The 15,697-nt window shown below is 39.0% G+C and overlaps 1 protein-coding gene across 1 annotated transcript in view; it reads right to left on the reverse strand.

Moving 5' to 3' along the window:
• Positions 1–15,697, reverse strand: part of ATRNL1 (attractin like 1) — a 453,110-nt gene that overhangs the window by 292,509 nt on the left and 144,904 nt on the right. The window contains exon 19 of the mRNA XM_040438845.1: positions 13,285–13,422. Coding sequence (XP_040294779.1) covers positions 13,285–13,422 — 138 coding nt within the window. The remainder of the gene's footprint in view (positions 1–13,284; positions 13,423–15,697) is intronic.

Consider the following 15,697-nt stretch of genomic DNA (forward strand, 5'->3'; position numbering starts at 1 on the left):
AGTATTATAGTAGGTATATTCTTGTACATAGGGGCAGTATTATAGTAGTTATATTCTTGTACATAGGAGGCAGTATTATAGTAGTTATATTCTTGTACATAGGAGCAGTATTATAGTAGTTATATTCTTGTACATAGGAGGCAGTATTATAGTAGTTATATTCTTGTACATAGGAGCAGTATTATAGTAGTTATATTCTTGTACATAGGAGCAGTATTATAGTAGTTATATTCTTGTACATAGGAGCAGTATTATAGTAGTTAAATTCTTGTACATAGGAGCAGTATTATAGTAGTTATATTCTTGTACATAGGAGGCAGTATTATAGTAGATATATTCTTGTACATAGGAGCAGTATTATAGTAGTCATATTCTTGTACATAGGAGCGGTATTATAGTAGTTATATTCTTGTACATAGGAGCAGTATTATAGTAGTTATATTCCTGTACATAGGAGGCAGTATTATAGTAGTTATATTCTTGTACATAGGAGCAGTATTATAGTAGTTATATTCTTGTACATAGGAGCAGTATTATAGTAGTTAAATTCTTGTACATAGGAGCAGTATTATAGTAGTTATATTCTTGTACATAGGAGGCAGTATTATAGTAGATATATTCTTGTACATAGGAGCAGTATTATAGTAGTTATATTCTTGTACATAGGAGCAGTATTATAGTAGTTATATTCTTGTACATAGGAGGCAGTATTATAGTAGTTATATTCTTGTACATAGGAGGCAGTATTATAGTAGTTATATTCTTGTACATAGGGGCAGTATTATAGTAGTTATATTCTTGTACATAGAAGGTAGTATTATACTAGTTATATTCTTGTACATAGGAGCAGTATTATAGTAGTTATATTCTTGTACATAGGAGGAGTATTATAGTAGTTATATTCTTGTACATAGGAGCAGTATTATAGTAGGTATATTCTTGTACATAGGGGCAGTATTATAGTAGTTATATTCTTGTACATAGGAGGCAGTATTATAGTAGTTATATTCCTGTACATAGGAGGCAGTATTATAGTAGTTATATTCTTGTACATAGGAGCAGTATTATAGTAGTTATATTCTTGTACATAGGAGCTGTATTATAGTAGTTAAATTCTTGTACATAGGAGCAGTATTATAGTAGTTATATTCTTGTACATAGGAGGCAGTATTATAGTAGATATATTCTTGTACATAGGAGCAGTATTATAGTAGTTATATTCTTGTACATAGGAGCAGTATTATAGTAGTTATATTCTTGTACATAGGAGCAGTATTATAGTAGTTATATTCTTGTACATAGGAGCAGTATTATAGTAGTTATATTCTTGTACATAGGAGGCAGTATTATAGTAGTTATATTCTTGTACATAGGGGCAGTATTATAGTAGTTATATTCTTGTACATAGAAGGTAGTATTATACTAGTTATATTCTTGTACATAGGAGCAGTATTATAGTAGTTATATTCTTGTACATAGGGGCAGTATTATAGTAGTTATATTCTTGTACATAGAAGGTAGTATTATACTAGTTATATTCTTGTACATAGGAGGCAGTATTATAGTAGTTATATTCCTGTACATAGGAGCAGTATTATAGTAGTTATATTCTTGTACATAGGAGCAGTATTATAGTAGTTATATTCTTGTACATAGGAGCAGTATTATAGTAGTTATATTCTTGTACATAGGAGCAGTATTATAGTAGTTATATTTTTGTACATAGGAGCAGTATTATAGTAGTTATATTCTTGTACATAGGGGCAGAATTATAGTAGTTATATTCCTGTACATAGGAGCAGTATTATACTGTATAGTTATAGTCATGTATCCCCCAGTATCCGGTCAGTATGGTCTATAGGATACTGTATAGTTATAGTCATGTATCCCCCCAGTATCCGGTCAGTATGGTCTATAGGATACTGTGTAGTTATAGTCATGTATCCCCCAGTATCCGGTCAGTGTGGTCTATAGGATACTGTATAGTTATAGTCATGTATCCCCCAGTATCCGGTCAGTGTGGTCTATAGGATACTGTATAGTTATAGTCATGTATCCCCCAGTATCCGGTCAGTATGGTCTATAGGATACTGTATAGTTATAGTCATGTATCCCCCAGTATCCGGTCAGTGTGGTCTATAGGATACTGTATAGTTATAGTCATGTATCCCCCAGTATCCGGTCAGTGTGGTCTATAGGATACTGTATAGTTATATTCATGTATCCCCCAGTATCCGGTCAGTATGGTCTATAGGATACTGTATAGTTATAGTCATGTATCCCCCAGTATCCGGTCAGTGTGGTCTATAGTATACTGTATAGTTATAGTCATGTATCCCCCAGTATCCGGTCAGTGTGGTCTATAGGATACTGTATAGTTATAGTCATGTATCCCCCCAGTATCCGGTCAGTGTGGTCTATAGGATACTGTATAGTTATAGTCATGTATCCCCCAGTATCCGGTCAGTGTGGTCTATAGTATACTGTATAGTTATAGTCATGTATTCCCCAGTATCCGCTCAGTATGGTCTATAGTATACTGTATAGTTATAGTCATGTATCCCCCCAGTATCCGGTCAGTGTGGTCTATAGGATACTGTATAGTTATAGTCATGTATCCCCCCAGTATCCGGTCAGTATGGTCTATAGGATACTGTATAGTTATAGTCATGTATCCCCTCGTATCCGCTCAGTATGGTCTATAGGATACTGTATAGTTATAGTCATGTATCCCCTCGTATCCGGTCAGTATGGTCTATAGGATACTGTATAGTTATAGTCATGTATCCCCCAGTATCCGCTCAGTATGGTCTATAGGATACTGTATAGTTATAGTCATGTATCCCCTCGTATCCGGTCAGTATGGTCTATAGGATACTGTATAGTTATAGTCATGTATCCCCCAGTATCTGGTCAGTGTGGTCTATAGTATACTGTATAGTTATAGTCATGTATCCCCCCAGTATCCGGTCAGTGTGGTCTATAGGATACTGTATAGTTATAGTCATGTATCCCCCAGTATCCGGTCAGTGTGGTCTATAGTATACTGTATAGTTATAGTCATGTATCCCCCCAGTATCCGGTCAGTGTGGTCTATAGGATACTGTATAGTTATAGTCATGTATCCCCAGTATCCGGTCAGTATGGTCTATAGGATACTGTATAGTTATAGTCATGTATCCCCCAGTATCCGGTCAGTGTGGTCTATAGTATACTGTATAGTTATAGTCATGTATCCCCCAGTATCCGGTCAGTATGGTCTATAGGATACTGTATAGTTATATTCATGTATCCCCCAGTATCCGGTCAGTGTGGTCTATAGGATACTGTATAGTTATAGTCATGTATCCCCCAGTATCCGGTCAGTATGGTCTATAGGATACTGTATAGTTATAGTCATGTATCTCCCAGTATCCGGTCAGTGTGGTCTATAGGATACTGTATAGTTATAGTCATGTATCCCCCCAGTATCCGGTCAGTGTGGTCTATAGGAGGCAGTATTATAGTAGTTATATTCTTGTACATAGGAGCAGTATTATAGTAGTTATATTCTTGTACATAGGAGGCAGTATTATAGTAGTTATATTCTTGTACATAGGAGCAGTATTATAGTAGTTATATTCTTGTACATAGGAGGCAGTATTATAGTAGTTATATTCTTGTACATAGGAGCAGTATTATAGTAGTTATATTCTTGTACATAGGAGGCAGTATTATAGTAGTTATATTCTTGTACATAGGAGCAGTATTATAGTAGTTATATTCTTGCACATAGGAGCAGTATTATAGTAGTTATATTCTTGTACATAGGAGGCAGTATTATAGTAGTTATATTCTTGTACATAGGGGCAGTATTATAGTAGTTATATTCTTGTACATAGAAGGTAGTATTATACTAGTTATATTCTTGTACATAGGAGCAGTATTATAGTAGTTATATTCTTGTACATAGGGGCAGTATTATAGTAGTTATATTCTTGTACATAGAAGGTAGTATTATACTAGTTATATTCTTGTACATAGGAGGCAGTATTATAGTAGTTATATTCCTGTACATAGGAGCAGTATTATAGTAGTTATATTCTTGTACATAGGAGCAGTATTATAGTAGTTATATTCTTGTACATAGGAGCAGTATTATAGTAGTTATATTCTTGTACATAGGAGCAGTATTATAGTAGTTATATTTTTGTACATAGGAGCAGTATTATAGTAGTTATATTCTTGTACATAGGGGCAGAATTATAGTAGTTATATTCCTGTACATAGGAGCAGTATTATAGTAGTTATATTCCTGTACATAGGAGGCAGTATTATAGTAGTTATATTCTTGTACATAGGAGCAGTATTATAGTAGTTATATTCTTGTACATAGGAGGCAGTATTATAGTAGTTATATTCTTGTACATAGGAGCAGTATTATAGTAGTTATATTCTTGCACATAGGAGCAGTATTATAGTAGTTATATTCTTGTACATAGGAGGCAGTATTATAGTAGTTATATTCTTGTACATAGGGGCAGTATTATAGTAGTTATATTCTTGTACATAGAAGGTAGTATTATACTAGTTATATTCTTGTACATAGGAGCAGTATTATAGTAGTTATATTCTTGTACATAGGGGCAGTATTATAGTAGTTATATTCTTGTACATAGAAGGTAGTATTATACTAGTTATATTCTTGTACATAGGAGGCAGTATTATAGTAGTTATATTCTTGTACATAGGAGCAGTATTATAGTAGTTATATTCTTGTACATAGGAGCAGTATTATAGTAGTTATATTCTTGTACATAGGAGCAGTATTATAGTAGTTATATTCTTGTACATAGGAGCAGTATTATAGTAGTTATATTTTTGTACATAGGAGCAGTATTATAGTAGTTATATTCTTGTACATAGGGGCAGAATTATAGTAGTTATATTCCTGTACATAGGAGCAGTATTATAGTAGTTATATTCCTGTACATAGGAGGCAGTATTATAGTAGTTATATTCTTGTACATAGGAGCAGTATTATAGTAGTTATATTCTTGTAGATAGGAGGCAGTATTATAGTAGTTATATTCTTGTACATAGGAGCAGTATTACAGTAGTTATGTTCTTGTACATAGTAGGCAGTATTATAGTAGTTATATTCTTGTACATAGGAGCAGTATTATAGTAGTTATATTCTTGTACATAGGAGGCAGTATTATAGTAGTTATATTCTTGTACATAGGAGCAGTATTATAGTAGTTATATTCTTGTACATAGGAGCAGTATTATAGTAGTTATATTCTTGTACATAGGAGGCAGTATTATAGTAGTTATATTCTTGTACATAGGAGCAGTATTATAGTAGTTATATTCCTGTACATAGGAGGCAGTATTATAGTAGTTATATTCCTGTACATAGGAGCAGTATTATAGTAGTTATATTCTTGTACATAGGAGCAGTATTATAGTAGTTATATTCTTGTACACAGGAGCAGTATTATAGTAGATATATTCCTGTACATAGGAGGCAGTATTATAGTAGTTATATTCTTGTACATAGGAGGCAGCATTATAGTAGTTATAGTCTTGTACATAGGAGCAGTATTATAGTAGTTATATTCTTGTACATAGGAGCAGTATTATAGTAGTTATATTCTTGTACATAGGAGGCAGTATTATAGTAGTTATATTCCTGTACATAGGAGCATTATTATAGTAGTTATATTCTTGTACATAGGGGGCATTATTATAGTAGTTATATTCTTGTACATAGGGGGCAGTATTATAGTAGTTATATTCTTGTACATAGGAGCAGTATTATAGTAGTTATATTCTTGTACATAGGAGGCAGTATTATAGTAGTTATATTCTTGTACATAGGAGGCAGTATTATAGTAGTTATATTCTTGTACATAGGAGGCAGTATTATAGTAGTTATATTCTTGTACATAGGAGGCAGTATTATAGTAGTTATATTCTTGTACATAGGAGGCAGTATTATAGTAGTTATATTCTTGTACATAGGAGCAGTATTATAGTAGTTATATTCTTGTACATAGGAGCAGTATTATAGTAGTTATATTCTTGTACATAGGAGCAGTATTATAGTAGTTATATTCTTGTACATAGGAGGCAGTATTATAGTAGTTATATTCTTGTACATAGGAGCAGTATTATAGTAGTTATATTCCTGTACATAGGAGCAGTATTATAGTAGTTATATTCTTGTACATAGGAGGCAGTATTATAGTAGTTATATTCTTGTACATAGGAGGCAGTATTATAGTAGTTATATTCTTGTACATAGGAGGCAGTATTATAGTAGTTATATTCCTGTACATAGGAGCAGTATTACAGTAGTTATATTCTTGTACATAGGAGCAGTATTATAGTAGTTATATTCTTGTACATAGGAGGCAGCATTATAGTAGTTATATTCCTGTACATAGGAGCAGTATTACAGTAGTTATATTCTTGTACATATGAGCAGTATTATAGTAGTTATATTCTTGTACATAGGAGGCAGTATTATAGTAGTTATATTCCTGTACATAGGAGCAGTATTATAGTAGTTATATACTTGTACATAGGAGCAGTATTATAGTAGTTATATTCTTGTAGATAATGAATATTGCAGCTTTACTATTTCTGTGACCAGTTTGTCACTTCTCCTCCTCCGCTCCTTTCCGTACCCCGTACATGGCACATTACTTGCCAGGAGGTCGCAGTGAGAAAGCTTTTATCGAGGTGATAAGACTATGAAATCTTTGCTCCTGTGGTGTGATTGTTCCATTATTCAGAGTATAAAGGTACTGTAATTACAACCTTTGCTATGAGAGAGAAATGCATCACTCACGTCATTAATATGGAGGCAGGATTTGACAAGTCATCATAATATAAAGTTATCCCCTTTTGTTCCATATAATGAACCCCTGAAATCCTTCCCATCTGCCCAACCCCCCTCGATCGCCCCCACCCTCATGTCAGGGTCAATACACCAGGAATGTGCCGATTCCTGGGATTCTGCTGCCGGAGATAAATGTCCTGAGAGGTTTTTCTGAGCAGTAAACATGAAGTATCGCGCTGATCCCCGGATAAGTACAAGGGGGAAATCCCAATAAACCAATACTGCAGACCGCTACGTACGCACCCAATTAGAGCTGCTGCTCTCGTGACAGTGTACACGCTGCACATCACCGCCATCGACATCTGCAAAGTTGATTACAGCCGAAGCCAATAATTCTTTACAGCCCCGGCACGCTATATAGATTAATGAAGTGAATATATACCGTCACTTCTTGACTTGCAGGATTAAGAGGAACGTTACTGCGTCCATTTACATCAGAGCTGAATTCAAGGAATTCTTCCGAATCCCAGCTTTCCCGGAATCCTCAATGGCAGGGCTGGCCAACCTGCGGCCCTCCAGCTGTTGTAAAACTACAACTCCCACCATGCCCTGCTGTGGGCTGAGAGCTGTAGGCAGACTGGGCATGCTGGGAGTTGTAGTTTTGCAACAGCTGGAGAGCTGCGGGTTGGTCATCCCTGCTCAACAGCAAACCTACCTTTTTTTAGATGAACTGATTCTGTTAATTTTTCTTTGCACATACAGTCCTGATCAAAAGAAGTTTAGATGAGATTATGGAGCTCAGCAGCATTATGCATAAAGCAATCTTTAGTTTCTTCACATACCGCTGTTTTCCTTGAGATTTTCCCTTAGTTACAGCTGTTTAAACATTTACAATATGAGGACCTTCTCAGGATGGCTCCTCTTCCAGTTCTCTGAAGCCAAAACTGCTTTCCCCTCACTTCCCATACACACTTGCTGTAGCCAGCAGCTCCCTGCCAGCCAATCAGATTGGATTACTGAGAGACACGCCTCCTCACTCTGAAGCCTAATGCAGTGTGAAGGACCGCCCCTCCGTCTTCTCTTTATACTAAAAGGAAGACAGACAAGCCCTAGCAACTGTCTTTTAAGGGAGCAGTGGAAAGGGACTTTAATGAACGCTGTTATTATAAGGTAATTACAGATCTTCTGACAATCAATGACAGACTAACTCAGGTATACATGCCGAGCTTTAAGAGACTAACAAATAAAATAAAATAAAATATGACAGTTACCCTTTAATCCGGCATTTATATTTACAGTGATGTTCAGAAACAAAGTTACCATAGGCAACAGCAATGGCTTCCTGCACTCGATTATATCCATGCCCCCCCCCCCCCCCTCCCCCGGGAGGATTAAAAGAAGGAAATTAAATATAAACTGATAATTTCTGCTTTTGCGGCAGGAAAATGCCGGGGATTTTACTGGGGGAGAAGGGACATAGAACTAAAGCATGATATATAATGAAAAGTTCTGCAGATTGTCCATACATTTTGTGACTATTTTGAAGATATCTGCTTTCTGTCAGTAAATGGAAACCAGACACCAGGAAACAATGAAATCATGTACAGGCCTATTACTACTCACAGCTGAGGATGTGTTTCAGTGCATCAGTGCAGACAAGACCTATCAGCCTGGAGTCCACGGCAGGAGAGGGATTTGTGCTGCTTTTTACCTTACAGAGGATTGTGCTCACGAACAGACTGCAGCAAACCCTCAGCTGTGAGAAGGATTAGGTCAGGGCAAGTTACTAAGCCGAGACGTGGATACTGATACATTGTAACAACGAGCGACTGCAGAATGTGACCCCGTCTGGATGCGTACAGGCCAGGGACCCTCGGAGCTGGAATGGAGCAGTGGGGGGCTGGTTTCCTTTGGGCTCCTCACTCTATTGGCCATTGAAAACGGAAGGAGAAGCTGCAATAGAAGAACACAGGCGACTGGACTGGCCCTTTAAATTCCGCCCTTGTATTAGCATCTTTTGCTTCTTTTCTGCACGAAGAACGTCGCTGAATCCATTACTGTGATCTGCGATTCACTTCATTTCGCACGTTGGCATCTGGGACCCAGGAACGGCCGCAGAACCGCTGGCTACAATATATACACGGATTCTCGGGGCGTGGGAATTGATTCTGGCCATTATTGCTTTGAACATAATTTAGTAAAGGTGACAGGAGAGCTTATTCGGTGAGTTCTGTAATGTGTCCCTACAGAATAACAAGCAGGACCATAGATCACGGTGACAGCGCGCGGACGGAGAGCGCGGTCCAGCCCTCCGCCGCGCTGCCGAATTACTGAAAGTCGTGCATCTGTCAATAGGAAGAAGAGTGAATGTTTCCTGCATCCATTCTTAGCAGGGAGATGAGGGCACGACGAGCGGCGCCAGGGTCAGCGGCGTCCATTGTGTGGAGTCAGGAAGCAATGGAAATAAGACACAATTCACAGCAAACGCTTCAACCTACGACCGCCAAACAGCAACGCACGGGGGGGGTATCATGGGGGGATGTGTTCGTCTGCGTTGTACTTTACGTCACATTTATCAGATAGCGCAGGTTGTTTGATAAATTTGTGGGCACACGGGACACATTTACTAAGGGACCATTTTAGGCGTAAAGTTGTGCGTGACGGGGGCCGGCCGGGAAAGTGGGGGAGGTGGTCGGGGCCAGCGCTCCAACTCCGAAAAACTTACTAACATTTACCTCTGGAAACAGGCGCAAATGTTAGCGAAAAGCTACTCCAGCCAGGGGCGCCAGGACTGCCCCAAATCCGCCTAATTGACGACAAGGCGCGCGTCTCGTCATAAATTAGACGCATCTGACGGCAGCGCAGAGGAAGAGCGGCAAAAAACGCCCCAGTTACTGAGTCTCAGAGATAAATCGGAAGAGAATCTCATTAACATAAATGGCCACGCCCACTCCCCCACCCACTTTTCTAACCTGAAGTGAATGGTGTAAAAATGCAAAAAGTCGCAAAATGTTTGTGCAAGTCAGAAATCTAGAGGAAAGGCAGAAAAAACACGGCTGTGGCGAATACAGACGAGACGGGGGAACATGGGATACACAGAGAAGAGGAGGAGGCAACTATACGGTATATAATGGGAATACGAGGATGCGGTCTCATGCACACGACTATATCCGCTCTGCGGTCTGCATCCGTATGTAGTTATAGTCATGTATCCCCAGTATCCGGTCAGTATGGTCTATAGGATACTGTATAGTTATAGTCATGTATCCCCCAGTATCCGGTCAGTATGGTCTATAGGATACTGTATAGTTATAGTCATGTATCCCCCAGTATCCGGTCAGTATGGTCTATAGGATACTGTATAGTTATAGTCATGTATCCCCAGTATCCGGTCAGTGTGGTCTATAGGATACTGTATAGTTATAGTCATGTATCCCCCCAGTATCCGGTCAGTATGGTCTATAGGATACTGTATAGTTATAGTCATGTATCCCCCAGTATCCGATCAGTATGGTCTATAGGATACTGTATAGTTATAGTCATGTATCCCCAGTATCCGGTCAGTATGGTCTATAGGATACTGTATAGTTATAGTCATGTATCCTCCAGTATCCGATCAGTATGGTCTATAGGATACTGTATAGTTATAGTCATGTATCCCCCAGTATCCGGTCAGTGTGGTCTATAGGATACTGTATAGTTATAGTCATGTATCCCCCAGTATCTGATCAGTATGGTCTATAGGATACTGTATAGTTATAGTCATGTATCCCCCAGTATCCGGTCAGTGTGGTCTATAGGATACTGTATATAGTCATGTATCCCCCAGTATCTGGTCAGTATGGTCTATAGGATACTGTATAGTTATAGTCATGTATCCCCCAGTATCCGGTCAGTGTGGTCTATAGGATACTGTATATAGTCATGTATCCCCCCAGTATCCGGTCAGTATGGTCTATAGTATACTGTATAGTTATAATTATGTATCCCCCAGTATCCGGTCAGTGTGGTCTATAGGATACTGTATAGTTATAGTCATGTATCCCCCAGTATCCGATCAGTATGGTCTATAGGATACTGTATAGTTATAGTCATGTATCCCCCAGTATCCGGTCAGTGGGGTCTATAGGATACTGTATATAGTCATGTATCCCCCAGTATCTGGTCAGTATGGTCTATAGTATACTGTATAGTTATAGTCATGTATCCCCAGTATCCGGTCAGTGTGGTCTATAGGATACTGTATAGTTATAGTCATGTATCCCCCAGTATCCGGTCAGTATGGTCTATAGGATACTGTATAGTTATAGTCATGTATCCCCCAGTATCCGGTCAGTATGGTCTATAGGATACTGTATAGTTATAGTCATGTATCCCCAGTATCCGGTCAGTGTGGTCTATAGGATACTGTATAGTTATAGTCATGTATCCCCAGTATCCGGTCAGTATGGTCTATAGGATACTGTATAGTTATAGTCATGTATCCCCCAGTATCCGATCAGTATGGTCTATAGGATACTGTATAGTTATAGTCATGTATCCCCAGTATCCGGTCAGTATGGTCTATAGGATACTGTATAGTTATAGTCATGTATCCTCCAGTATCCGATCAGTATGGTCTATAGGATACTGTATAGTTATAGTCATGTATCCTCCAGTATCCGATCAGTATGGTCTATAGGATACTGTATAGTTATAGTCATGTATCCCCCAGTATCCGGTCAGTATGGTCTATAGGATACTGTATAGTTATAGTCATGTATCCCCCAGTATCCGGTCAGTGTGGTCTATAGGATACTGTATAGTTATAGTCATGTATCCCCCAGTATCCGGTCAGTGTGGTCTATAGGATACTGTATAGTTATAGTCATGTATCCCCAGTATCCGGTCAGTGTGGTCTATAGGATACTGTATAGTTATAGTCATGTATCCCCCAGTATCCGGTCAGTGTGGTCTATAGGATACTGTATAGTTATAGTCATGTATCCCCCAGTAGTCGGTCAGTATGGTCTTTAGGATACTGTATAGTTATAGTCATGTATCCTCCAGTATCCGGTCAGTATGGTCTATAGGATACTGTATAGTTATAGTCATGTATCCCCCAGTATCCGGTCAGTATGGTCTATAGGATACTGTATAGTTATAGTCATGTATCCCCCAGTATCCAGTCAGTGTGGTCTATAGGATACTGTATAGTTATAGTCATGTATCCCCCAGTATCCGGTCAGTGTGGTCTATAGGATACTGTATAGTTATAGTCATGTATCCCCCAGTATCCGGTCAGTATGGTCTATAGGATGCTGTATAGTTATAGTCATGTATCCCCCAGTATCCGGTCAGTATGGTCTATAGGATACTGTATAGTTATAGTCATGTATCCCCCCAGTATCCGGTCAGTATGGTCTATAGGATACTGTATAGTTATAGTCATGTATCCCCCCAGTATCCGGTCGGTATGGTCTATAGGATACTGTATATAGTCATGTATCCCCCAGTATCCGGTCAGTGTGGTCTATAGGATACTGTATAGTTATAGTCATGTATCCCCCAGTATCCGATCAGTATGGTCTATAGGATACTGTATAGTTATAGTCATGTATCCCCCCAGTATCCGGTCAGTGTGGTCTATAGGATACTGTATAGTTATAGTCATGTATCCCCAGTATCCGGTCAGTGTGGTCTATAGGATACTGTATAGTTATAGTCATGTATCCCCAGTATCCGGTCAGTGTGGTCTATAGGATACTGTATAGTTATATTCATGTATCCCCCAGGATCCGGTCAGTGTGGTCTATAGGATACTGTATAGTTATAGTCATGTATCCCCCAGTATCCGGTCAGTGTGGTCTATAGGATACTGTATAGTTATAGTCATGTATCCCCCCAGTATCCGGTCAGTGTGGTCTATAGGATACTGTATAGTTATAGTCATGTATCCCCAGTATCCGGTCAGTGTGGTCTATAGGATACTGTATAGTTATAGTCATGTATCCCCAGTATCCGGTCAGTGTGGTCTATAGGATACTGTATAGTTATATTCATGTATCCCCCAGGATCCGGTCAGTGTGGTCTATAGGATACTGTATAGTTATAGTCATGTATCCCCCAGTATCCGGTCAGTGTGGTCTATAGGATACTGTATAGTTATAGTCATGTATCCCCCAGTATCCGGTCAGTGTGGTCTATAGTATACTGTATAGTTATATTCATGTATCCCCCAGTATCCGGTCAGTGTGGTCTATAGGATACTGTATAGTTATAGTCACGTATCCCCCAGTATCCGGTCAGTATGGTCTATAGGATACTGTATAGTTATAGTCACGTATCCCCCAGTATCCGGTCAGTATGGTCTATAGGATACTGTATAGTTATAGTCACGTATCCCCCAGTATCCGGTCAGTGTGGTCTATAGGATACGGTGTAGTTGCAGGCAGGTAGCCTCCAGGATCACTTACTTTCACATTCTCCGCCGTTGGTGGGATTCCCGTGGTATCCCGCCATGCAGGCCTCGCAGTGCTTCCCTGTGGTCAGGTTCTTACACTGTTCACAGATGTTGTTGTTGATGCAGGTGCTGTGGCCGTTACACTGACACGCTACAAGAAAGGAGACGGCGTTATAGAGCGAGACAGCGCAGAAGTGTTATAATACACTGAACATTATAAGGAGCGAGACAGCATAAATTCTACAGCAGTATTATAATATACAGCGTACATTATACAGCAGTATTATAATATACAGCATACATTATACAGCAGTATTATAATATACAGCGTACATTATACAGCAGTATTATAATATACAGCATACATTATACAGAAGTATTATAATATACAGCAGTATTATAATATACAGTGTACATTATACAGCAGTATTATAATATACAGCATACATTATACAGCAGTATTATAATATACAGTCTACATTATACAGCAGTATTATAATATACAGTGCACATTATACAGAAGTATTATAATATACAGCAGTATTATAATATACAGTGTACATTATACAGTATTATAATATACAGCATACATTATACAGCAGTATTATAATATACAGTGTACATTATACAGCAGTATTATAATATACAGCAGTATTATAATATACAGTGTACATTATACAGCAGTATTATAATATACAGTGTACATTATACAGTAGTATAATATACAGCATACATTATACAGCAGTATTATAATATACAGCAGTATTATAATATACAGTGTACATTATACAGCAGTATTATAATATACAGCAGTATTATAATATACAGTGTACATTATACAGTAGTATTATAAGGAACCAGATAAGTAGTGACCACAGAGGACACCAGATAAGAAGAGACCACTGAGGACACCAGATAAGAAGTGACCACTGAGGACACCAGATAAGAAGAGACCACTGAGGACACCAGATAAGAAGAGACCACTGAGGACACCAGATAAGAAGTGACCACTGAGGACACCAGATAAGAAGTGACCACTGAGGACACCAGATAAGAAGTGACCACTGAGGACACCAGATAAGAAGAGACCACTGAGGACACCAGATAAGAAGAGACCACTGAGGACACCAGATAAGAAAAGACCACTGAGGACACCAGATAAGAAGTGACCACTGAGGACACCAGATAAGAAGAGACCACTGAGGACACCAGATAAGAAGTGACCACTGAGGACACCAGATAAGAAGTGACCACTGAGGACACCAGATAAGAAGAGACCACTGAGGACACCAGATAAGAAGAGACCACTGAGGACACCAGATAAGAAGTGACCACTGAGGACACCAGATAAGAAGAGACCACTGAGGACACCAGATAAGAAGTGACCACTGAGGACAGCAAATAAGAAGAGACCACTGAGGACACCAAATAAGAATTGACCACTGAGGACACCAAATAAGAAGAGACCACTGAGGACACCAGATAAGAAGAGACCACTGAGGACACCAGATAAGAAGTGACCACTGAGGACACCAGATAAGAAGTAACCACTGAGGACACCAGATAAGAAGTGACCACTGAGGACACCAGATAAGAAGTGACCACTGAGGACACCAGATAAGAAGTGACCACTGAGGACACCAGATAAGAAGTAACCACTGAGGACACCAGATAAGAATAGACCACTGAGGACACCAGATAAGAAGAGACCACTGAGGACACCAGATAAGAAGAGACCACTGAGGACACCAGATAAGAAGTGACCACTGAGGACACCAAATAAGAATTAAACACTGAGGACACCAGGTAAGAAGAGACCACTGAGGACACCAGATAAGAAGTGACCACTGAGGACACCAGATAAGAAGTGACCACTGAGGACACCAGATAAGAAGTGACCACTGAGGACACCAGATAAGAAGTGACCATTGAGGACACCATATAAGAAGTGATCACTGAGGACACCAGATAAGAAGAGACCATTGAGGACACCAAATAAGAATTAAACACTGAGGACACCAGATAAGAAGAGACCACTGAGGACACCAGATAAGAAGTGACCACTGAGGACACCAGATAAGAAGTGACCACTGAGGACACCAGATAAGAAGTGACCATTGAGGACACCATATAAGAAGTGATCACTGAGGACACCAGATAAGAAGAGACCATTGAGGACACCAAATAAGAATTAAACACTGAGGACACCAGATAAGAAGAGACCACTGAGGACACCAGATAAGAAGTGACCACTGAGGACACCAGATAAGAAGTGACCACTGAGGACACCAGATAAGAAGTGACCACTGATGACACCACATAAGAAGTGACCACTGAGGACACCAGATAAGAAGAGACCATTGAGGACACCAAATAAGAATTAAACACTGAGGACACCAGATAAGAAGAGACCACTGAGGACACCA

Source organism: Bufo bufo, chromosome 6 (genome assembly GCF_905171765.1).
Source record: "Bufo bufo chromosome 6, aBufBuf1.1, whole genome shotgun sequence".
NCBI classification, from domain to species: domain Eukaryota; kingdom Metazoa; phylum Chordata; class Amphibia; order Anura; family Bufonidae; genus Bufo; species Bufo bufo.